Source organism: Propithecus coquereli, unplaced genomic scaffold, assembly GCF_000956105.1.
Source record: "Propithecus coquereli isolate 6110/MARCELLA unplaced genomic scaffold, Pcoq_1.0 Scaffold44, whole genome shotgun sequence".
In the NCBI taxonomy this organism is placed as follows: domain Eukaryota; kingdom Metazoa; phylum Chordata; class Mammalia; order Primates; family Indriidae; genus Propithecus; species Propithecus coquereli.
Window position 1 is genome coordinate 2,374,851 of NW_012150174.1, and position 25,014 is coordinate 2,399,864.

Here is a 25,014-nt window from a genome sequence, read left to right on the forward strand (position 1 = left end):
TATTAATATAAATGACTGGATGAATGATTGAATCTGGAAAAGTGTAGACTTGAACTTGGGTCTGGGAGGCTTTTCCTGCCCTAACAGGGGATGGGAACAGCAGTCACGATGTAGGAGACCTCCGTCTCCTCAACTCACGGCAGTAGTCGGAGCGCCGCCACTCTATGCACACGTGGAACTTGTGGCACATGGCCACATACACGGTCAGGGCCACGCAGGGTTGCTGCACATACTTGGTGTCCCGGATCCACAGCTCACAGAAGGACTCTGGGGAGACCTGGGCACATGCATAAGGCAGTGCTGTCTACTCTGCCACCCCACGTCCCAGGGCCCGGCTCCTCCCAGCCCTGCCCAGGGGGAACAGCGTCTGCAGGTAGGTGCAACCATCCCCAGCCAGCCTGGAAGGGTCGCCCCAACACTGGACCCTGTTGGCACATACAAAGCGGTGGCAGGCACTGAAGGTGCGGTTGGACACCATGCGAAGGCAGGGCGAGCAGTCAGCCGTCGCGCAGCTGTCTGGGCGGAAGCGGGTCTGGCCCACCGACGTCAGGGAGCTGGGCACTTGCCAGCTTTCCAGAAAAGGAGAAGGGTCCTCGGCCCTGCCCAGCACAGAGCCATCCTGCAGGGTGAGGTCATTGTCTGCATCTCCATCACAGATACCTGAAAGGGGCAGAATGATCCCAACAGCCACACTAATCACTACCACTCCCAGGTCCCCAGCTGTCACTCTGCATATTCTGCATGACAATTCTTTGAGACCAGTAACACCATTATCCCCACTTAACAGATGAGGGAAATGAGGCACAGAGAAGTTAGGAAACCTGCTGTGTAAGAAAATGTCTTTGTCATTGGGAAAAACACCAAAGTATTTAGGGATAAGGGGAAACAATGTCTTGAACTTATTTCAAATGGTCCAGAAAAATATGTGTGTGTGTGTATTTCATATGCATATAAAATGTATACACACACAGAGAAAGAGAAGCAAATGGGGCAAAATACGAACTAATAGTACATCTGGGTAAAAGGTATTAATAAAGGCATTAAGGGAGTCCCTTACACTATCTTTGCAACTTCTAAGTTTCACATTATATCAAAATAAAGTTACCCCAAAACTCTGCCTTAGCAGAGCTTGCTAATTATAACACCTGTTTCCTCTTCTTCCTTGGCAGTTTGCCTATCTTTCCCTGACTCCCTTGTAAGTGGGTGAGGCCAGCTAACTGAGTCCCAGCACTGGTATGTGAGCGAAGGTGCCGGCGCCACCTCCAAGCCTGGTCCATAAAACCTTCCCAACTGTCTCTCCTTCCTTGAAGTTGGAAGCGCATGTTGACAATGGCAGAGCCACAAGATGGAAAGGATCTGGGTCTGTGAATCATTGCCAACCATTTGGAAACTTACGTGCACAAGAAATTAGCTTCTGTTGTGTTGGAACACTGAGATGGGGATAGGGGTGAAGTTTATCTGTCCCAGCTCCTAATATGATGTGAACTTCCAGCTTCATCTCTCACACAGTGCACACTCCAGACACACACTCCCCTGCCTGTGACCTTGCTCAAGTTGCTCTCTCTGCCTGAAATGTTTTCTCAGATGTCCTTCCTTCAAGGACACCTCAGCTGCACCATCCATGACTTGCCCAGCTCTGTGTAACAGTCACTGGTTTGCAGGTCTGCCTTTCACACAAGGTCGTAGCTTTCTGAGTACAAAGATTCATATTCCTTTAGATTCTCATTTATCTCAGCCTTCCCCCAAGTTGCCTAGCAGAGTGCCCAGATATCAAGTGTTAGTTCAGTTAAATGGAGATAGAAATGACCTGATTTCTGCTCTGACATCTCCAACCACCATCCTGTGAATATAAAGCCTGATTTGGGGCAACACTCAGATTTTATTAACGGTCCCAATGGTCACGTTTTGCATCTTGACTCTGAGTCACTGAGGGGTGTCACAAAAGTATCCTGGGGAGGATGCGGGCTCACCAGGCTACTGCTGCCCACAGCACCCTTTGCTAGGGATGAAGAGAGAAGAAGAAAGGAATGGTGAGAAAGGATGGCGGTGGTGGTGGTGGTGTGTGTGTGTGTGTAAGAAGAGGTGTGTGTGTCAGTGAGAATGGAAACGCCATAAAACAGGGATGTTGTCTGTTTTGCTCACTGTTCTGTCCCCGGTGACTGGTACATAGTAAATATGTATTGCACAAAGGGAAGAATGAGCACAGAGTTGACTTACATGTGTTAGTGAACGTGCAGAGGGCATTTCGAATGCAGGGGCATGAAAGGAATGAACACAAGGGGTGCAGGTGGAGGATGGAGGGTGTGCATATGTGTGTGTATAAGTGTCCCTATGTCACCCATCATCACAGTCATGGCAGCCTGTCATGGAGCTCCCCAGGGGGAGCTTGCTCCCCCACAAGGAGCAGCCCACATCCAGACTCCTCTTCTACCCTTTTTTCTTGTCAAAATCCATCCAGTCCCTTAGATCATGCTCTCTGCAACCATGCTATGGCCTGAAGAGCACGATTTCTGTGTGTTATGGCAGCTCTGCTGTGTGATCGCAGGCAAGCCACTTAACCTCTCCAAGCCTCCTTTCTTCTTTAGTTCTATGGGGATACCAATGGCCACCCCTCAGGGCTGTCATGTGGATGGCCTAGAAAAAGTATGATCAGAGTGTGGAAGTGCTTTGTGAAGTGCCCAGGCATGTGCTCAGGGGAGGGGTTAGCTGGCATCTGGAGGCTGTCAGGGAAGCTGACAGACAATCTTGGCTGAAGTGACAATTGGCCGAGGCCAGAGCCATGCGCCATCTCCCTGCTGGCAGCTTCAGCTCCAGAACATAAGACACTAGGCCTCCCTGCCCTGGCCCACCTCTGGCCTGGTACTGCTTCCCAGCCTTTCCTGGTCCAGGAACTTATGTCTGGGGCAGAGGTGGACCTGGGAAGCATCCCCCTCCCCCCAGCTGGGTCCCACCTCACCGCACAGGCCACGGCCCTGGGCCTCGCTGGCTTTGCTGGCCTCCAGGATCATGAGTCCGGAGATGTGGAGCCACTGGATCTGGATGTGGGACGGTGTCCGGATCATGTACATGTGGCCTGTGTCCTCAATTCTGAACCCATACCTGCTCACGGGTGGCCACACAGGCTGCGAGTCCACAGTCACCTTGAGGGGAGGTTCAGTGTGAGCACAGCTTGTCCATCTATCCATCCATCCATCCATCCATCCATCCATCTATCATCTGGCAAACATGTATTAAGCACCTGCCCTGTGCCAGGCTCTATTTCAGGCACATGCAGCCAAGACACTGTCCAACGTGGCATGGAAGAACTCTGAAAATATTTTTTTTTTTTTTTTTTTTTGAGACAGAGTCTCGCTTTTGTTGCCCGGCCTACAGTGAGTGCCGTGGCATCAGCCTAGCTCACAGCAACCTCAAACTCCTGGGCTCAAGCGATCCTCCTGCCTCAGCCTCCCGTGTAGCTGGGACTACAGGCATGCGCCACCATGCCCGGCTAATTTTTTCTATATATTTTTAGTTGTCTGATTAATTTATTTCTATTTTAGTAGAGGCGGGGTCTCGCTCTTGCTCAGGCTGTTTCGAACTCCTGAGCTCAAACAATCCGCCCGCCTCGGCCTCCCAGAGTGCTAGGATTACAGGTGTGAGCCACCGTGCCCGGCTCGGTCAATTGATTTTCGATAAGGGTTCAAAGATAATTCAATGGAGAGAGAATATGGTGCTGGCACAATGGGAATTCACATTTGAAAAAAATGATTTTTGACCTTGCACCATAAAATTAACTTAAAAGGCAACATACACCTAAAAGTAACACCTAAAACTACAAAATTTCTAGAAGAAAACATAAGAGAAAATTTTTTTGAGCTTGGTTTGCTAGGTATAACACCAAAATCCTGATTCACAAAAGGAAAAATTGATAAATTGGACTCCATCAAAATTAAAAACTTCTGCCTTTTGAAAGATGCTGGTAGGTTAATGAAAAGACACGTTGCAGACTAGAAGATAATATTTATATCTGATAAAGAACTCATGTTTATAATAAAATATACAAAGAATTCTCAAAACTCAATAAAACAACATCATCTTTCAGTGTGCCAAAGATTTGAACAGACACTTCACCAAAGAGCACATATTATAACATGGAAAATAAGCCCACGAAAAGATGCTTGACATCATCAGTAATTAGGGAAAGGCAAATTAAAACCACAACAAGGTACTATGACACACCTATTAGAATGACTGAACAAACAAACGAACGAATACTACCAAGTGCTGGCAAGGACACTACTGGAACTCTCTCTCATATGCTGCTGGTGGGAAGGCTAAATGCCCACTGTGGAAAACAGCTTGGCAAGTACCGTAAGGTTAAACACAACCCTATCATACAACCCAGAAATCCACTCCTGGGGATTTTACTCATACAAAACTTGTATGTAAATGTTTATGGGCAGGGTTATTTGTTATCGTTCAAAATGGAAACACCCCAAATATCTTTCAATTGGTGAATGGATGTGATATATCCATACAATGGAATTTTAGTCAACAATCAAAAGGAACAAACTACAGATCTATGCAACAACATGGGCGAGTCTCACCACACACCCTGGTTCAATTTATACGCCATTCTGGGAAAGGTAAAACTATGGGGACAGAAGACAGTGGTTGCCAGGAGGTGGGAGGGGAGTTGACAATAATTGGGGGTGGTGAAACTGTTCCATATCATGATTGTGGTAGTGGTTACATGACTGTAGGTGTGTGCTTAAACTTGTAGAATTGTATACTACAACAGGGAGAATTTTACTGTATATAAATTATGCTCTAATTTTTCAAAATGAAAAGAAAACACCTAAGGAATGAAACTCAGGAAGGTTTTTGCTAAAGCCTCTGTCTCATGGAAAACCCACTTTCCTAAGCTTTGTTCCTGAGAGCTCCACAGAGTGCTGGACCCTATGGGTTGTGCTCAAGGGTAGATTCCAACAGAAAGGCTGCAGGTCTTGGCTCAGAAATGGGGGTGGGGCGGTCATGGTTTTGGGACCTGAGAAGACAAATCAGTCCCTCTCACCCACCCGCTGGGAGGATCACAGGGAGGCCCGCTGGCGGGGGCGCTCCGCACAGGAAGGGCTACTGTTGGACACCCCGGCCTCCCTGACAGAGGTGGACTTAATGTGAAGCTAATGAACCTTAAATTCAGCTCCTGACTTATACAATCCCATTCTTTGAAGGGGCCCTGGTGATAATGTGTTCACATGGCCATATATTTTTGTAAAAATTGTAAAGGTGAGATATTTTGGCCACAATTATTTAAGGCCACTGTCTCTTGCCATTCCGACTTCCCCTCTGTCACAATATGCCTCCTGGTACACTTCCTCCTCTAACATTAGAGTGGCCACAAGCATTATAGCTGCAATCACTTCCAAATATACCTAATTCTGCATTATTTTTTCAAAAGTGTCCCCTCCCCACCCCTGCCCCCAATCATGACTAAGCCTCAAGGCCCCTCCACCCCTGGACGCCCTGCCCCTCCGCTAACTGCCGCCCTGCCCTGGAGCCCGGCTCTTCGATGCACTCACCTTCCTGTTGAAGCGGTCAATGGTGATCTGATGGGCCAGGTGAGTCACATTCAGCATCACCAGACAGAACGGAGGCCAGTTCAGATGTCCCTGCAGAGAGAGCCCAGCCCTCATCAACCTAGAGCCGTGTCCTCCATCCCCCTCCAAGTGAGGGGGTGCAGCAAGTATGATCACACTCTGCCCGCCCCCCACCATGCCAGGAACACCCATCAGGGCTGTGCAGAATCTCACGGAACATTTCTGACTCCAACTGACCTCATGCAAGCCCAGCCAAAAAACAAGAAAAGAAAAAAGCTGGCTCTGTCCACCTGGCTCATGGGGGAATCCTAGTAGAAGACCCCTACAGCTGGCACCTATGACCACAGGCCTCATCGTTGGAGTGACATCCCAGCTCCTCTGCACACCAGCGCCGTCCCACAGCTGCCTAGGAAGCCGGCACAGCTGGGAACTGCCCGGGCCCCAGGAAGGGCCACGCGGTGGCACACTCCATGCAACTCTTTCCCCCGGTCACCCAGGGAGCCGTCCCCTGGGAGGCCCTGTCCATTGCAGGAGACTCCTGGGAGACAGAGGGACCTGCCACAGGGGCTTCCACATCTGTCCTCGCCTCTGGCACCCCTCAAAACCCAGCTCACTGTTCTGTCTCCCAACTAAACCTAGTCGGATTCCCAGGTCCAGGCAGGGAGGGAAGCAGGGGGCCAGCACCAGGTTGGCACTTTTGCAGTCGAGGACGTGGACGGTGACCATTTCGTCTGGGCTCTGGCCGAGGATATAGATGGCCTCCTTGAACAGAGCTACGTGGCTCCCATCGAAGGTCACGAAGCTCAGGTCAGGGAAGATGGAGCATCGGCCTGGGGGAGGGGCAGGACAGAAGAAGGGTAAGCAGAACAACTGCAGCGCCTGGGCCCTTTCCCGGATGATTCAGTGGCCTGTGGATCTGGAGGGTCACTCAGACCGGGCAACACACAGAGATCAGAGGTTGAAAGGGTGGGAAATGTGCCAGGCTAGGGGGTCACATTGAGATGTCCTGCAGGAGGGAGGCTGGGGAGCACACAGATCGGGTAGGGGTCACGCTGGGGTATGGGTACAAGCAGGACTGTCTGGGTGACTCACAGGCACACTCCCAGCGGGGGCAGCAGCGGTCCCCGCCCACCCGCACAGGGAGGCCCAGGACCCCACAGCGATGGGGAGCAGCGCCACTCGGACAGTGCTGGGACTGGTTCACACGGATCAGCTGGCCCTCCAGGCAGATGTGGCGGACGCAGTCCTGCTCGGCGATTGGCTGTGCACAGGGTGGAGAACACGGTGAGTGCCGGCTCGGGGCTACAGCCCACCCCACCACCCAAGCCTCAGGGCACAAGATCCTTCCACAGCAGGTTCTAGCAGGGCAGGGACCTTGAGGTAAAACTTCTAGGGACTGTTGCCCTCACCCTAGGCCCACGGACAAGCTGTCTGGGGCCTGGGGCTGTGCTCAGTGTGAGCTCGGGGATCTGGGGACTGATTCCCTGAGACCTCTGCAGATCTGTCCGGCCTGTGCTGAGAGCTCCAGGTACGCACACGTGCATACACTAGCGCATACTCACAGAAACCTAGAATACGTACACACACGCACACACACTCTCTAGCTCAACTTCTCACAGAGGCACAAAGATACACACAGAGATGTCTCACAACACCATGCAGCACACACACAAGAACACACAGATACATAAGCGCTCACACTAAGTCTCACGCATTTGAGCACAAACGTGCACAACAGTCTTACACAGGTACACAAAATGCACACACTGGGACACCCACATTGTCACCTGGGCATCGCACCACGCCATCCAATCAGCCCCCAGGGCCCAGACGGGCAAGGCGGGATCCCGCTATAGCATCAGGGGCCCCGAGGAGACTGCAGAATTTTTCAGGGACCAGGAGCTTGGGGAAGGGGTGAGGACAGCAAGTAAACCTGCATCTTGCTGCCTCGAAGCTGGCTAACAGAAGCTGCAGCAGGTCTGGGAATGCGAGAGTGTGGAGTGTCCAAGCCCCGGGGCACTGGAGGAGGGAAGGTCCACACACAGGTGACCCGGACAAGTCACTCACAACACAGGTGGCAGATGTATTGGCTTCAGTGGCAGTTGCCAAGGCCTCGACTGAACCCTCCGCGATGCTCTGGGCCGGGGCTGAGCGCCCAGTCTGCTCCGTGGTGGCCTCGCCCACCGGCTCCACTGGGGGCTGAGGACCCACCGAGGTTCCATGGGCCTCGGCCAGCTGAGGCAGCAGAACCAGCGAGCTCTCTCTGGAGGCCGTCCTGGCTGAGACGCGGCTCAGGGTATAGGATGTGGGCACCGGCGGCACTGTGCCAGCCTCAGTCACCAAGGGGGCAAGAGTGTGGGCCACAGCAGGCAGGAGCTCTGTGGGCCCTCCCGGGGCAGAGCCACCGATGGAGGTGGGCAGAGACACTTGATTGGACAGGATGGCCACCTTCTCCGTGGTGCTCCCTCGTGTGGCAACAGAAGCTGAGGAGGCCCCCACCTCGGCCACAGCCATGACTCCAGAGGTTGGCAATGTGGCTTCCACAAGCAGGCCTGGAGCCGTGACTGCTGCCTGGGAGGCTGTGTGGCCGGGTGGGTGTGCCTGGGCCACTGCAGCCAGGGTGAGAGGTAGGGCTGGGCTGAGTGTCTGAGCAGGTGGAGTTGTGGCCTGTGGCTGGAGTGGCGAGGTAATGACAGAGCCCTTGGGACCGGGTGTGGCCACTGGGGCAGACGTGCCCACCTTGGCCAGGGGCAGGCTGGTGTCAGGAGGCAGGCCGGAGAGGAGCTGGGATGGCTGAGTTGACTCGAGAGACACAAAGAGTGTGGCTCCCAGTCCATGAACACCTGTGGACTGGCTGGCGGTAGCTGGGGTCCCTGGGGGCAGAGCTGGAGGCCTGGTGGCGGGGGTGGTGCCCTGGGCAGGGTGGGGTGGGACCGTGGGGAGTGGGCGTGGGGATGCTGGCGGGCCTGTGGGCTGGCCACGCCCGGCTTCGCCCTTTTCTGTGGACAGTACCATCTCCACTCTCTGGGTGGCAAGGGGACTGACAGGAACCTGCTCTGCTGCCGTTCCAGCCACGGTTGGGGTGCTGCTGGGACTGGAAACACGCTGGGCCTGGGTGGGCTGGGGGACCCCTGTCTGGCTCACGACCTTAGTTACTGCAGGTGTCAGCAGAGCCTTGTGGGATCCCGAGGAGGTGGCAGACCTGGCGGTCACTCCAGGGGAAGCCACAGATCTGGAGGAAGGACTTGCCAGCAAGGAAGGCCTTAGGGGTGTTGTCCTAACAGGCAAGGAGCCGTGGCCTGGGACTGTCACAGCCTTGGTCATGAGTGGGAAGTGAGGGGCAGGGGGTGACCGGGAGGAGACCGTGATGTTGGGGCTCCCTGCAAAGGTCACAGTCACCCTGGTCGTCTCCATGGCACCCGACACCATGCCAGGTGTCTGCAGTGCAAGGGGGAGGGATGAGGACTCCGGGGTGTGGGGGGCGGCCGGGAGGCTGGCGGTCACCACCTTGCTGGCTGGGGCCTCTGTGGGCTCGGCAGGGAGGCTAGAGGCAGTGAGCCCCAGTGGCTGCTGCAGGGTGGACTGCGAGGGGCCTAGAGACAGCACTGGCCCCTCTGTGGCTGCCATCGGTGGGTTCAGGGCCGTGGTGAGTGGGGCAGCTGAGGCAAGGGCCGGCCTGTGGGTGGGGGTCTTGGGGGTTTCCAGTGGAAGCTGTGGTTCCTTGTCACTGGGGGTGGACAGCACTTGGCCAGGAGGCAGGGTCTCATTGCCAAGGGCCTCTGTGGGAACCCACGCCGCTGGCTCCACGCCTGGGCAGATAAGAGAAAAGGTTCAGAAGCAGGGTGACTGCTGCCCTGGGGGGCTGTCCCTGGGCAGGGCTGTGACATGGGGCTCGGGACTGGCACCCCAGGTGAGAGGCCTCTGTCCCGTGACATTGGAAGACTTCAGAGCAGTCAACAGGTCTGAACTCTGCCCCACACCCCAAACCCCAAACCCAGAGCTGAGAGACTTCAAGCCTAAGTCTGGCTACACTGCCTTCTCACCATGTGACCCTAAGCCTGTCCCTGTCCTGCTCTGTGAGATGGGGTGAATGGATTAGATGGGCTCTGTGCCTGCCGCTGCCTGCGCCTCCTTCCAGAGGCCCCTATGCTGACCCTGCTCCTCGGAGACCTGAGTGCTTTGGGGCACGACTGCTCAATGAGACCCTGGCGACTTAGAGGAAATCCGAGGGAGGGAGGAGAAATAAGGCCACTTACAGTCCTCCAGGTAGACACATCGCTGTGTGACTTCATCCAGGACCTTGGGGGCAGGGCACACAGGGACACAGCCTTCTACCCTGAGGACAGAGCAGGGAGCAGGTCAGTGGTCTGGAATACAGGGCGGGAGGGGGTCACCTCTTGTTACCTGGCTTGAGCACAGACTTCATCCTTTCTTATGACACAAGCGCATGTGTGTGCATGTGTGTGCTTATGCACACACTCACGTGAACCTCCGTAGAGACACTGTCACACACGTGTATGGGAGCACACTCCTGCGTACTCCTACCCCTCAGACCGAGAAGAAAACACACACGTGAACAAGACACAATTATGCACACACTCCATGCACATGCTCACTTGCGTCTCCACCCGGCGCGTTCTCACACAGCCTCACATAACCCCTCTAAGCCCATGGGACTCCAAAGTATTTACACATACAAACACATCCACACGGATGCCCATAAATATCAGTGAACACACCTTCAGGTATGCACACAGCTGCACGCAACACCCACATGCTGTGCACGACTCATGCACAGCTGCATTTGTGCACACAAGGCTCTGCTATACGCACATCATGCACAAATATTCACACATGCCTATATATGCATGTATGTGTGTGTGTCTATATACACACATATACGGCATGCTCTTATATAAAAGCACATTCACTCTGGTACACACATCCCCATACACACAACGCATGAAACATTCATACACAAGTACGTGTGAGTACACACACACACACCCTCAGCACATGCTCGTGCACACTCCTAGAGACTACATGAAAGTGTGGATCCCCAAACACACGGGTGCACACTCCTTGACTCCACACCCACAGCCCCTGGCACCTCACCTGGGCACATCCCAACAGCTGGCTGCCCGTGGGTCCCGGCAGGTTTGGAAGCAGGGGCTGGCACAGGGATCATAGCGCCACTCGCAGATGGGGTAGGCAGCCCCGGAGGGCTTGGCATCTAGAAAGGCAACCCGCCCCCGAGCCCCTAGACTGAGTGAGATGAGGCAGCAGCTCTGGGTCAGGAGCCAGGGCACAGAGGTAATCCCAGCTCAGCCCACGCCCTCCCTGCCCCCTGGAGGAGACAAGTGAAGGGCAAACAGCCATGCCATGGGGAAGCTGCAGGCATGTGGTTGGGGTTGGTGCCTGGGGGCCCTAGGGATGGGGCTCTGGGAACTGGGTGTAGGGCCGAGGACTGGGGAGCTTTGGTGCAGGCATTGGAGTTGGGCTCCAAGGGGTGGCCAAAGAGGAGGCATGGATCCCCGATCTCTCTGGAAGGCTACCCCGTCATCCTGACCCTCTGGGACCTTGGTGCCCAGGCTTGCGCTGCATCCCAGGACACAGTCACCTCCTCCTCGCCTTGCCTCTAGCTGGGCCATTGCAGGCCTCCATGGAAGCAAGAGGGTCTCCTTTGGGGCCTGGGGGGCAGGCATTGGGGGATCCCTTTCCCTGGAGCCCAAGGCCCTAGACAGGCGAGGGAGGTGCTCTTCCCCAAGCTCTGCCCTCTCTGTTCCCAGAGGGCCTCCCTGAAAAGCATCTGGCGGTGCAGTTTGTCCAAGCACTGCACTTGTGGCCCCTGGTGGCCGGGGCGAACCAAAATAACAACAACAGCCAACTATGAAATAGCACCAAGCACTGCATGAAACATTTCACATATTTTTACTCAATAATCCTCATAATAATCCTATGAAGTAGGGACTTTTTATTATCCCCATTTTATAGATAAAGAAACTGAGGCACAGGTGTTGCTGGGAAAATGAAACTTTTCTAGGGGAGATATTCTCCAAAGAAGCCCTGGGGCCAGCACCTTGATAAATGAGGGAAAGGCCTGGGGTGAGGGAGGGGGTGGGCTTGAGGCAGGTAAGACCCCAGACTACCTCGGCATAAGGGCCCAGTTTCTGAAACCACGGCCTGAGCAGAGGGCATGGGCAGGCTTTGTAGCAGGCTGGAGAGAGCAGCCCCACCCAGACAGCCCTTCCTGACACCCTAATCCCCACGCTGCTGCTGATTGTGAAGAAACCTGCTTTTCCAAGATCCTGGAGACCAGAGCCAAGAATTTACATTTTGGGAGCACCTACTATGTGCCAGGCCCAGAGAGAACTCTATGACATATAGTCAATCCTCATAACATCTTTCTCAGGAAAATATGCCTATTTTACAGGTGAAGAAACAGAGTCAGGAAGATGGGGGTTCTCCTCCAAGTGCCAAGGACCAGGGTCAGGATTCAAACCCAAGGCTGTGCAGCTTCAAAGCCTGGGTCTTCCAGAGAGGGACGCAAGTATTCCCATCATGAATACATCTTGCCATCATAGCCAGTGATAAATCCATCCTGGGTGGGGTTCACGGGTGGACTCATTAAATGACCACTGAATGTAAGAACGAGCTCACCCAGCCCTGGTTTGGGGGAGGGTGATGAAATGGAGAGGCTGGCTGGAGATACACTCACATATGTGCACATGTAAATGCACCCATTCACACAACACAAGATGCCCTCATGGGCACAAACATACATGTGTGCATGCAAGACAGAGAAGCCAGCCTGGTGCAGTTAGGAAACTGTGATTGCTTCCTCCAGGGTTCAAGCAGAGGACAACCTTTCAGGGGCAGATCCACCTGGCAGGGCAGGCCCTGGAACCCCTTAGCAGAAGGTCTGGAAGCTGCCTCATCACAGCCCATGGGCCTGGGCCTCCCACAGAGAGACGGAGGCTGCTGGCTCCTCAGCCTGCTGCCCCAGGGGACAGTCTTTGGGCTCAGGGGCAAGCATGTGTCCCCATCGGCAAGAAAACCAAGCCTGCAAGCTACATGCAGGCTCACCTCTCCCCTCACTCCCACAAAGGCCGCTGTATTTTTAGACAGCGTAATCGGCCTGTTGCAGTAGGCAGGACCCAGGAAATTGGCTAGGCCTCAAGCCACACTGCCATGGCTCCCTAGGCTGCCAACACAGAGGCTGGGCCACCTCCCATCTCAGGGCGGCACTGATGCGGCCCCCCTGTGCCAGAAGAGTGAGGAGTCTGTCTTGCGAGGGCAATTGGAAGGGTGAGGTCAGGAGAGGGCGGGAAGAGCAGTTGAGTGAGAGGGCCAAGGAGCCGAGGATGACGGCAGGGGGACACCTACCCAGAAGGCGGAAGAGTGTGCCCCAGCGGAACGCCTCTGTGTGCTCATACAGCCGCAGGGTGAGCACAGGGCCCGGTGCGTAGAGGAAGGAGCCGGGCTTCGCCAGGGACTCTAGGGCCACCAGGCCTGCCCGCCATGTCCCCCAGTGCAGCGAGAAGGAGGCATGGTGGTGGAAGGCATCACGGTCCTGCCACTTAGCCAGCTCCAGAGACCCATTGGCTGTGACGTGGAGGAAGAAGTTGGGTCTGTCTGCCGCCTCCAGGGACACGACATCCGGGTCTGCAGAGAGCCACATGGGTACAGTCAGCACAGGGAGGGGTCCAGACAGCGCGGGGGCAACATCCCAGCGCACACCTGCTCTCCCAGCGACTCAGGGCGGCAGCACACCTGTGGACGGGCCCTGCCCCTCCGTGCCTGCCCGCCTCCCCCCGGCCCACCCACCTCTGCCTGCCGCCTGCCCTCTGCTCACGCTTTCCCTTGAAAGCCTGAGGGAGAGTGGAGGGTTAGCAACCCCCAAACTGCTGAGGGCCGAGCTGGCACACCTTAGTCCAACCCACAGATGGGGAGAGAGTCCCACAGGGAGGAGGGGGCTTCCCGGAGACCCAGAGCCCATCTCTGCTGTTCTCTCTTTCCTGTCTCAGTGCCCATGTGTAGGGCGTGGGGGTCTGCTGGGAGGCGGACAATCCCCCTGCGCAGGGCCCTGTGGGTCTCCTCAGGTCCCAAACCCACAAGCAGGTGCACAGAGTGAGCCAGGGCCCGGAGTCCCGGCTCGCCACGCTGGACGGGGTGGGGGCAAGTGCACTAAGGCCCTGGGCCGCGGGAGGGATAATCAATAAGGTGTATGTGAAGGCCCCTCCCACATGTGCCGTGTCCCCAGGAGGGACCTATAGTCTCCCTGTTACACCTCCCTGGGCAGCCGCGAGAAGACGGGAGGTAACTGAAGAATCAGTTATTCGCGTCAGTAATGACAACTGCTATTTATACACGACTTACCAGGTGCCAGGCACTGGCCAAAGCCGACCTTCACCTGCCGGTTATGAAATTCCTAAGGGACCCTGTGACGTGGCCAATTCACTCACTCGGCAGTGACTATTTACTGAGTGCTCGCTGTCCAGCAGGCACTGTTCTAGGCACTGGGGACATGGCAGGGAACAAAATGACAATAATCCTTGCCCTCACGGAGCTCGCATTCAAGTGGGGGGAGAATAAATATGACGAATAAGTAAATTCTGTGACAGGTTAGAGGGCAATGATGATGATAATGATAATAATGGAGTCACACTGACGGCGGACAAGGGAGGCAGGACTGAAGCCCAGGATCTTAACCGCCACCCGGTGGGCCTCGGGGATGGATGCAAGGGCAGGCCGGGGGCAGCACGGAGGGGGAGGGCCCCACTCCCGTGGGCTGCGTGACCTCAGCAAGCCACTTCCTCTGCCTGGGCCTTGGCTTCCTCCTTCGTGAAGACGGGGTGGCTCACATCCTGGTTTCTCTGCCATGTTCCCTGCCGTCCTCCTGACAGGGGAGGCTGACACCAGAGCTTGAAGTGCAGAGTCCTGTGTTTCATTTTAAACGTTCACATGACTTTTACCTTCTATTTTCTGATTTATATTTCTTTTTTAATCCCTCTGTTTGAGAGGAAGCATAGTATGGGAGTTTGCATGAAAGACTCTGGAGCCGAAAGGCTGGCTCCTGTCACTAATGCACAGTGCGCCCTTGGGTAAATCGCCTGACCCCTCTGGGCCTCGGTTCTCTCATCTGTAAACTGGAAGATAATAGCACCCGCCTTGTAAGACTGTTGTGAGGATTAAATGAGTAAATATACAGGAAGCACATAGAACAGTGCCCAGCACATAAGTGCTACAGAAGGGTGAGCTATTATTATTAACAAATAACTAACGTCCCCCTCAAAGTCTTCAAGGAAAACTGGCACTCCAGGGAGATGAGCCAGGCTGCGGCTGTGACCCGGCAGCATACCCTTCAGTGTGGGAAGCTCGGACCTCAGTGATGGCTGAATCCTCCCCTCTGTGACATTTTCTAAGCTGTTTCTTCCCATCACCACCTTTCCCATCCCTCAAGGCCCAACTCAAGGGACACCTCCTCCATGCAGCCACCCAGATCCCACCTGGAAGGTACCTTTTCTTCTGCCGTCCAGTACCCTGGGCACAGCACAGGAGAAGCATGGGGTGGGGGAGGGGGCCGGGTCCTCAGTGAGGATGGCAGAGTGAGAGGAAGAGGGAGAGGAGGAGGGAGGAGGAGGGAGGAGGAGGGGGAGTTGCCGCTCTGCTTTTATGGAACACAGCTGTCATGTAAGCAAGGTACAAAGGTGCCTGTGGTCCTCGGCTGCCCTGGCATTTTGGGGAGATGGAAACATGTCTCTTTGCAGAGGCTGCGACACTAGCTCTGCCTCAGCTAGGACAGGGCACTGTCGGAGCCCCCACTTCTCCAGCCACGCCAGACGCCTAGGGCCGCAGCACCCTCCCCTCCTGCAGCACTTGCCTCCCTCCCAGAGGGCTGGAGTGGGGCCAGGGTGGGCCTTACCGTGGGCCTTGGCCTTGTACAGAGCAGCTGTCAGCAGGAAGCTCACTATGTCCCCTGGCGCCACATCCTCTGCCCTCACTAGGACTATGTCATCGCCCACCGCCTTCACGGCCACCAGGGCACCGCTGGCCGCCAAGCTGGACAGCTGGTAGGGGCCTTTACCCAGCGCTGGAGAGAAGAGGCCCAGTCATAAGCCCTGCCTCCCTGGGCCTCTGCCCACCTCTCCTCCCCCATCCCACCCCTGTTGGTGGGTGGGGGTACCAAGGAGGGACTCTTAGTACCTTGTTTCATCCCAGGCCCCAGGAACTTTGATTTCCATGAGAAAAAAGGGACAGGAACCCCAGGCTCCGAGCCCTAAAAGGACACTGATCCCCTACACAGAGCCTGGATCATTACACAGGGAGCCTGGGAAGGAGGCCATCCACAGCGGGGCATCTGGGCCCCCAGATGTCTCTCCATGGCCTGTCCCATCCAATGCCTGGAACGTCACAATTAAGCCACTGCCCTATTCCAGGTAGCCTCTGGGAGAAGGCATAAGACCTGGTGTCTGCCCACCCAAGGCCTCAGGGACGAAGGCCAGGGAAGCTGGGCTTGGCATTAGTGTTTATTTATTTCAAACATGTGTCACCTCTGTGTTTTTGGGTTCCTATAGTGTCAGTGTAGGCTGGAGCGGGCATGGGTTTCGGTTTCCTGGACAATTGCAACAGCCTAATAAGGGATCTTCCTGCCCCGTGGCCCAAGGTCTGACCTCCAGCGCCTCCTCTCCATGGCTGCCTGGTCACCTTCCCAGCCACACTCCCTGCCGGAATTCGCCAGTGGCTCCCCGCTACCCTCAGGACACAATCCAAAGAGCCCAGCTTGAATTCAGGGGCCCTTTACCTCCCAGCCCCTGCCTAGCTCTCCCCACACCCCCATATCCTTGCTCCTGTCACACTGAACTTCTCTGGCTTTTCCTTGAAAGTGCTGGGCTGTTTCCTACCTTGTATCTTCATCACGCTCTTCCACCCACTCTGAATAGTCCTCCTCACTTTGTGCCTGGCAAACGCCTACTCGATCTCTGGGCCCAGCTCAAATGTCACCTCCTTGTGAAGCTCTCCCTGCACCCTTTCCTGCCATACACAGTGGTCCCTCCTCCTCTGCACCCCACCAGCCCTTGGAGCAGGGCACACACCAGTCGCAGCTCTTACAATGAGGACCTGGATCGGATCACATCTGTCTCCCCCACTAGACAGGAGACAGGCAGGCACTGTGCTGGTAAATGGTTAACAACCGGCTCTCAAAAAATAAACAAAAAACAATTTGCAGTGTTTGCTGATTTCTGTGGTGTAAACACTCCCACCAGTGGTCAATTTGAAACTACCAACTGCACGTGGCATTAGGAACACACAGTTGGTGCTAGAGAGGCAGTGTGAGCCGGCTGCAGCACAATGGTGTGACAGGTCTCGTGGACCACTGATTTCCCAGTACCCGGCAAGGGCCTGGACCAGAGAAAATGTTGGTAGAACAGAGCAAGGAATGGATGAGTGGGTGGGGGGGTAGGTGGAGGATGCTAGAAACAGCTTGTCCTTTGCCAGTTACTGCCACCCGAAATGCCACAGAAGGCAGACTCTGCTCAAAGCTGTCTTGCTGAAATGTCTCGCCTGATGTCAGACCCTGCCTGTCCCTGGGACTGCAATTCTCCCATTGCGGATTCACTCCTTTAGGGGTTGAAGGCTTTTGGCCATCAGGAGCCCCCAGGGGCTAACGTTTTGGTAGGACTGTGGTCCCTGTGAATGACCACACTATACCCTGGTCCACCCACATCCCGAAGCCCCCCAGCTGGTACCCTTGTCTCTAGTCTCTCCCCATCCATCTCACTCCCTGGGCTCTTCTTGGCAGGGTGATATTTCTCAAACTGGAATCTGATAATGCAGGTAACTGAGGACAAAGCCTTGGGCCTACACCTACATGGGCCTGCTCCTGGCAGGATGGTCTCTGGAGGAGGGGAGGGGGCTTGGAAGTCAAAGGTGAACAGCACCAAGGACTCAACAAGCATCTAACTCTGTCAAGCCCTGATCTTGGCCCAACTGGAAGAAGTTCAGTGCTGAAAACAACTCCCCTGCTGCCCACCCTACCCCAGTGATTAAATTGACTAATTGCCTGTAACACTGGACATTAACCTCCCTGGGGTCTTTAGTTATGACCTGTCTTTTCATCCTCATTAACCTGGATGTTGGAACATATCCTGGTATCCTGAGACCTTGGCTGAATCTGAAGATGAATGTGAAAGGCCATATGTTTTGCCCCGGCCATCCACAGAAAGAATGGTCTACGTTTGCTTTTGCCAACTCGAATCTTCAGGGAACCCAAGATGACATTCCACGAGCCTATTGAGCTATATTATGGAGGCCAAGGAGCTGGCACATTGGTGCAATGGGGTTTTCACTTCCTGGTGAAGTTGTCCTGGGTGAGGTTACAATCCCCAGGACCTGGCCTGGCCTGTGCCCAGACAGGGGCTGCAGGAACTGCTGGGGAGAGAGTTCCAGGGCATCCCTGGGCCCTGCACTGTCAGGGCTCTCTCTGCATGATGGAGGCCCTCCTGGCTCTGGGTCACAGCTCTTCCCAGGCCAGCAGCACCTCAGGCTGGCTGATGTCAACATGGCATCAGGGTGGGGCTGGCAGTGCCCCAACCCAAAGCTCCACTTGGGGAGGACAGGCTTACCTTTGTTAAAGAAGTCACAGTCATATGCTGAAAGAGAGAGAACAGAGACTTCTTGAGAGCCTGGAACAGACAGACAGTGTCAAGGTCCCTGACATCCCCAGCCTCCCTCCTTCCCCAACGGCCAGGCCTGGCCTGCCTCCCAAACTCCAGGGTTCCGGTGTGGTCACTGGATTCAGGTTTCTTAAGGGGAAGGAAATATAATGGTTCCTCTCCGCACCCCCAGCACAAGGCTGGGAGCCTGGCCCAGAGTAGGCACTCAGTGATGCGTTGAACAAATGAATGAATGAATGAATGAATGTTGGGCAAAAACGAATGTGTTTTATGTGTCCCCAAAAGGTACAATTAGAACCAAGGAGTGGAAGCTCCAACTGGAAATGTTTCGGAAGGTCCTCAGAGGAATGCCAGCACAAGATGGACGTCGGTCTTCCAAGAGCCTGGGGTGGGAAGGGGCTGGGGCCCCAGGATCCCAGACTCCTTCAGGCCCCTCCGGGCGGTTTCCCTTGCTGAACAGAGCTGCTGCCACTCGCCGGGCTGCGCCAAGCTCCTACGAGCGCGAGCTCAGCGCGCCCTCTAGTGCCCAAGCCCAGCATCACAGCCTGCTCCCCGGCGTCTCGGCTGCGGACGCCTCAGTCCACCGGGGTGAGCTAGGGACCTTGCAGGGGACCCTCAGCCGGGGCAAGGCAGAGAAGAGCCAGAGGGTGGCCCTGGATAAAGCTGAGGAGGGGCCTGCTTCACACGTAGGCTCGGTCTGAGGAGAGCCACCAGCTCCAATCCACAGTGCAAACCCCATGGTCAACACGTGTGGCACGGCCCTCTGGAAAGAGCGCCAGGAGTCAGGAGACTGACCGCCATGTGGCCACAGGCAAGCACTTGCCCTCCCTCATTTGTGGACTCAGAAGACTGAACTAGAAAATTAGAAGATCCCTAGGTCTCTGGTTTCAAGTGTGGACCCAGTTGACGGGAGGTAGCCCAGAAGAGTCATTAAAAGCCAGCTCTCTGTAGGGTCAGACCTGAGTTCAAATCCCATCTCCCTAACTCATCCGCTGTGTGTACTGGGACAAATTACTTAACCTCTTGGAAATGTAGTGCCCTCCTCTACAAGGTGGGACCACTGCTAGCATCTGCCCCATAGACTTGTCAGGGCCTGGACTAGGGTAAGGCAAAGTGCTCACCCCAGATGCAGAATTTAAGGGGGTACCACAAATCTCAATAGAGGTAGATACTATCTTAATGCAATATTTTTAAAACACCAAAATTAATGCAAAAAATTCATAAGGAACAAAATTTTAAAATAAAGACAGGATTATTAATAATATGCAACTGAGCCTTATCAGAGCCTGGGGCAAAGGGAAAAATTAGTAACATTGATTCTTTGATATTTTGTGTACCAACGATATTTTTGCAATAATTTTTATTTTTAAAAAATATTGTATTAAAGTATTATTTCTCTTGATTACTGTGTTTTTTTGGTGTCCCTTTAAATATCACAGCCCTGGGGAATGCCTCACTCACTGCACCCTAGTGCTAAATATTAAATGAAGTAACATGCAAGGCACAAGGCCTGGCACACAGTAGAACCTCAGTAAACGTATGTGTCCTCCCTCCTGAAGGATTTTTGTCAAAGAAATAGAGGATGTCTGTGTGCAGACTCAGGGCATCTGTGGCGAAGGTCTCAGGGAACAACAGGCAGAGAAGAGGGAGGACAAAGACAGGTTCTGCTCCATCTTCTCCCTAGGGTCGTCCTGCCTGGACCCCCGGGCTCAGGACATGGCAGCCCCTGGGGCTCCATGACACAACAGCAGCAACCCCTGCGAGCACTGTGCCAAGCCCTTTACATGTGTCGTCTCTCTCGGCCTCAGTTTCTCAAACTGTAAAATAAGAATACTTAGTCCTGCTTCAAAGGGCAGTTGTAAGAATTCAATGAATAACACTCAAAACAGTTAGTGCCTGGCCCATAGTAAGTACTCAATAAATGCTGGCCAGAGGGATGCTACCCCATGGGCCTGCCCACAGGACACCCTACTCTGTCCCCTCAGATATTGGTCTGGGACACTCACGGCAGAGGTGTGGGGTTCGCCAGTCCACAGCCACCCCGTGCTGGCAGCACTGGTGGGCGTAGGCGGACACGCTGGCACAGAAGCACTCACAGTCACCACCTCGGCTACACCCGCACGTGTCTGTCAGGCAGTTTGAGTAAAACCAAGTGACATCAACCTAGGGGAGGTCAGAAGTCAGAGGTCAGAGGACAGATCCTAGATGTCAGACCTGTAGCTTTTCAGCTGATGGCCACCAGCATAAACAGGAGGGGACCATGGGACAGGGTGAGCTGCCCTATCTCATGGGGTATGAGGGAGAAAGGCAGCCAGGTAGGAAAGAAACAAGAGTACCATGGCCCAGGCAGACACCCACTTTCGAGCACTAGGCTCTCTCCTCCCCTGAGCCCAGGCTGTTTGCTCTGGGTGGCTGAAGAACAGGTAGAGAGTCTGAACTGCCCAGCCTCCTCCGTGCCCACTGAGGGCAGAACAGGCAGCAGGCGGTGCATGGCCTGCGGTGCATGGCCTGCGGGCTTTGGGTTCACTATTCAGAAGAACTTCCTGATAAGGAGAAAGAGCCAGATTAAGATGGGCCTACAAGGGCCCAAGGTGTTTGTCTGGAAATCTGCCCTGGTCATCCGGGGAAATAGGATGGATTCGTCTGAGCAGGCTGGAGGCAGGGCTATGGCAGAGCAGGTCTCCCCTCCAGACCTGAGATGCCTCTTCCAAGACAGGGGGAGTCTGGGAGCCGAAGGGATCCCAGGAAAGTGGGAAGGGGGCTGAGGAGGGGCCGAGGCTGGGGTCCACTCACCACAGGGTGGCAGGTCTCAAACACCTCGCTGAGCAGGATGCTGCACTCCTTCTTGGCAAAAGGTTCTCGGAGAGGATTCAGGACACATGTATCCCGGGGGTCGGGGGTGTCTGGGCACTGAGAGGCAAAGGCAGGGCTGCAGACCTCCCCACCCCCCAGACGTCTGTTGCCTGGTGCAGCAGACAGACCCGCCTCCTGCTTCACGTCCTTGAGTAATTCCTCCTGTTGAATGTTGGAGCGACTGATGACTTGCTTCAGACCAACAGAACATGGCCAACGTGATGAGAGGAGCATGGTCCTGTGTCTGTGATCACAGAGCCCATCTTACAGAAGTCTCTCTCTTGCTGGCCATGAGGAAGCAAGCAGCCACTCTGGGGAACCCCACGTGGCAGGAAGTGATGGTGGTCCCTAGAAACTGAGGGTTGTCTCTGGCCAAGAGCTAGCCAAAAACCCAAAGCCCTCAGCCCTGCAGTTGCAAGGAGCTGAATACTGCCACAAACTACGCCAGCAGGTGGGGAAGCAGTTCCTCCCCCAGTCGAGCCTCCAGAGGAGAGCCCAGCCCTGGCTGGCACCTTGGCTGTGGGCTTGTGAGCTGCTAAGCAGAGAACCAGGTCAAACCACGCCCTGATTCCAGACCCACCAAGACTGTGAGATGACACGTGTGCTGTTCAATGCTAAGTCTAACAATATTGTGACACAGCAACAGATAACTAACACGGATTTCCCTGATGTCTGCTGAACCTCCTTCCTCAGGCCTACATGTCCACTGGAGCCCCCAGGGTAAGCCTGAGAGTATAAGCAAGAGAGAAATACGGGGTAGTGGGGGACGACTAAGGTTAGTCATGCACTCAGCTTCTCTACAGCAGGGGTGGGTTAGGGCACACGTTTCTGAGGCTGTGGGAACAGCCCTTTCCCACCTCAGGATTACACTCCACTCCACGCCATGCTCCCCTACCCGAGTCTGCACAGGCTCATCTGTCTGCTTCATAGCCGAGCGTTAAGATCACTCCGTCCAGGAAAGGGAAACATGTGACCTTATATCACCACTCTCTACTGCTGCTCCCATGGCAGACATAAATAATCGATCACAGTCTCCCTTCCAGCTGAACCTGACACAGGTTTTAGATATTTCTCGACACAGCTCCCCAGCAGCCCCTTCTGACTGATCAGAGTTGTCACATGAAGGGAAATCTATTCACCATCGTTCTCCTGGCCCAGTCCCCTCACTTCACAGAGGAACACAGAGAAGATAGGACTTATTCGAGGTCACCCAGCAAGTCAATGGATGACCCAAGACAAGAGCCCAGGTCTCCTGCTTTCAACTCAGTGCTGTGTCTCCCACAGCTCACAGCTTGGCAGCCTCAGGCAAACATCTCACAAATCTCAGGGGCACCCCCTCATTTCTGCCTCCGCTAATGTCCTTCCTCTCAGAGGCCTTCTCTCTGATACATTCAGCTACTTAAATATGGCCTATCCTGTAAGTACCAGCACCAGTCCCACCTCCTTCAGGAAGCCTTCCTTGATTGCCTCAACCCACATCAGTCTCTCTTGGCCTCTCCTGTGTGCCAGACCTAGTGCCAGATGCTGGGGGCACCAAGACAGATAAGAAGGTCATGCACAACCAGACTCACCTTCCCCACTAGATGGCCATTTCTCCTGGTACAGACTTTATTTCCTTTCCAACCCTACGCCCTTCCACCGGCACTTGGTCCAGGGCAGGGTGGGCAGCTGGATTTGTGAGATGGGATGATGTGTGCCCTCAGGCCATAGGACAGAGTCTAGGGCTAGGGATGCCAGGCAGAGGCCGAGAGCACTGCAGGAGCAGCCTCACACCGATGTCCCTCTCCCCTGACCTGGGCCGGGCTCAGTGCTGGCGGTGTGCGCCTGGGCGAGGGGCGCGAGCCGGCCTGGGAGGCTTTACCTCAACTGCAGCCCAACTGCTGCCAAACTCCTGGGGGTTGGTTAGCTCTAGGTTCTCCGGGGTCCTCATCTCATTGATGGTTTTTAAGTCAAAGTTCCCACAGAGGCCTGCCAGCTGGCCCTGCAGGGGGAGAGGACACCACGGTCAGTCACAGGCATGCCAGTGGGGAGCCATGGGCAGAGGGGTCCCCAATAGCTCAGGAGTCTGTCATGGACCCAGAAGCAACTTCTGGGGTTATGATTTGAAGAGGGAGAGAAGAAATGTCACAGGAGAAGGGGACAGAGCAGGGTGGGGGCAGAGAGGACAGAAGCATGCTCTTCTTGGCTTCTCAGTGAGGGTACAGCCCACACAAGGACACCCAGTGGCTTGGCTCAACCCCAGGCAGGAGTAGAGGGCCCCGTAAGGGTCACTGCTCACATGACTACCTGCCACTGAGGCCCAGCCTGGATGTGCACTGTGGTTCTCTGGTCCCATAAGAGGGTGATGTGCTCCCGTGGGAAATGCACCAGCGTGAAAAACCCTGCCCGCCAGGTATGGACTTCCTGCCTGTCATCCAGGAAGCTCTCGGGACTCTAGAGGGACAGAGATGGTCAGTACCCGAGTGCCTGAAACAATGGCTGAGGCCCGAGTGCCCCTCAATGCCCGGGTCAGCTGGGCCTGGCTACAAGTCACTGCCCAGCCCCAGGGCCTCACCAACACCTCCACCTCCCTCATCCCGACATTGACCTCTGTGCTCCTGACCCTGGCCCAGGAATTCAGTCTGGGCTCCAAGTCTGGACTCCTAATTCAGGGGGGCTCCAAGAGAAACCGCTGTGACAAAGAAATCAGTTCTCAGTCCTCTTCTGCCCCCAACCCCCTGGTAACCCATAAACTGTCTGTACAACCTTCACCAGCACCAGGCCTTACGGGATTTCCCGAGTCATCGTCGAAGACAATGAGTGAGTTCCCGACGCTGATGGAAATGAATTTCCTGCAGACGATGCCAGAGCTGTAGCAGTTTACATTTTCTACAATCACAGAGAAGCTGAAATCTGACGTGCTCTGAGGAGAAAATCAGTGAGTCCAATAAACCGGGGAGAGAAGAGATCCTGTTGAGAGGCACGGAGGTGGAGCGACATGGGCTCTGAAGTGGTTTTCTAACCACTTTTACTTCGTAGCTGTGTGACTTCGGGCAACTTACTTCAGTTCTCTGAAGCTCAGTTTTGTTTCTGGAAGCCTGGGGCAATGTTTAGCATGTAGTAACTCTCCCAAAAAGATCTGATAATGAATGCATTAATTAATATATAGTAAGGATGGTCGATGTGGACAGGGGTGCAGGGGAAGTGACACCATCTTACAAACACCGTTGGCAGGGTAGGCCTTTTTGGAGGACAATGTGCAGGCGTTGAACAACATTCTAAATGCACGTAACCTTTTACACAGCAATTCTACTTCTCAGAACCTAGAGACACATCCACACGAGTATTTGCTGCAGTATTTAAATATTGGAAATACCTAAAGGTCCATCACTGGGGAAAAATAAAGCAAATTAGAGTACACTATTTCTATAGAATTCTATTAATACGCAGCTGTTAAAAAGAAAAAAGTATGTACTGACTATATGAAATAAAGTCTAAGGTAAACTATTAAGTGAAAAAAGCAAATTGCGGAATCCTATTCACATAAACCAAACAAAGTGCGTGTGCGTATGTGCACGCGTGTGTGAGTGCATGTGCCTCAGGGAAAACGGTCTGGTAGGATCCACCCCGGATAGTTCAGAGGGGCTATTCAGCAGGAGACGGGAACAGAAGAAATGTGAAGGGGAATATCTGTTTTTAATACATACTATATTACTTTGTATATATTACTATATTACTTTATATATATTACTATATTACTTTAAATGTTAGTAAAGAGCATGCATTGCCTTTAAAATTTTTAAACTAAAACAAAATGAGGGCCGGGTGTGATGGCTCACGCCTGTAATCCTAGCACTCCGGGAGGCCGAGGCGGGCGGATCGTTTGAGCTCAGGAGTTCAAAACCAGCCTGAGCAAGAGTGAGACC

General features: G+C 54.3%; 1 protein-coding gene across 1 annotated transcript in view; it reads right to left on the reverse strand.

Moving 5' to 3' along the window:
* Positions 1-25,014, reverse strand: part of OTOG (otogelin) — an 87,251-nt gene that overhangs the window by 18,415 nt on the left and 43,822 nt on the right. The window contains exons 26-42 of the mRNA XM_012654274.1: positions 23,877-24,011; positions 23,396-23,542; positions 22,971-23,090; positions 21,050-21,166; positions 20,263-20,419; positions 18,206-18,232; positions 15,505-15,672; positions 12,966-13,244; positions 10,695-10,812; positions 9,836-9,915; positions 7,647-9,388; positions 6,672-6,840; positions 6,264-6,409; positions 5,562-5,651; positions 2,957-3,140; positions 440-660; positions 139-277 (exon numbers count right to left, since the gene is read on the reverse strand). Coding sequence (XP_012509728.1) covers positions 139-277; positions 440-660; positions 2,957-3,140; positions 5,562-5,651; positions 6,264-6,409; positions 6,672-6,840; positions 7,647-9,388; positions 9,836-9,915; positions 10,695-10,812; positions 12,966-13,244; positions 15,505-15,672; positions 18,206-18,232; positions 20,263-20,419; positions 21,050-21,166; positions 22,971-23,090; positions 23,396-23,542; positions 23,877-24,011 — 4,039 coding nt within the window. The remainder of the gene's footprint in view (positions 1-138; positions 278-439; positions 661-2,956; positions 3,141-5,561; positions 5,652-6,263; positions 6,410-6,671; positions 6,841-7,646; positions 9,389-9,835; positions 9,916-10,694; positions 10,813-12,965; positions 13,245-15,504; positions 15,673-18,205; positions 18,233-20,262; positions 20,420-21,049; positions 21,167-22,970; positions 23,091-23,395; positions 23,543-23,876; positions 24,012-25,014) is intronic.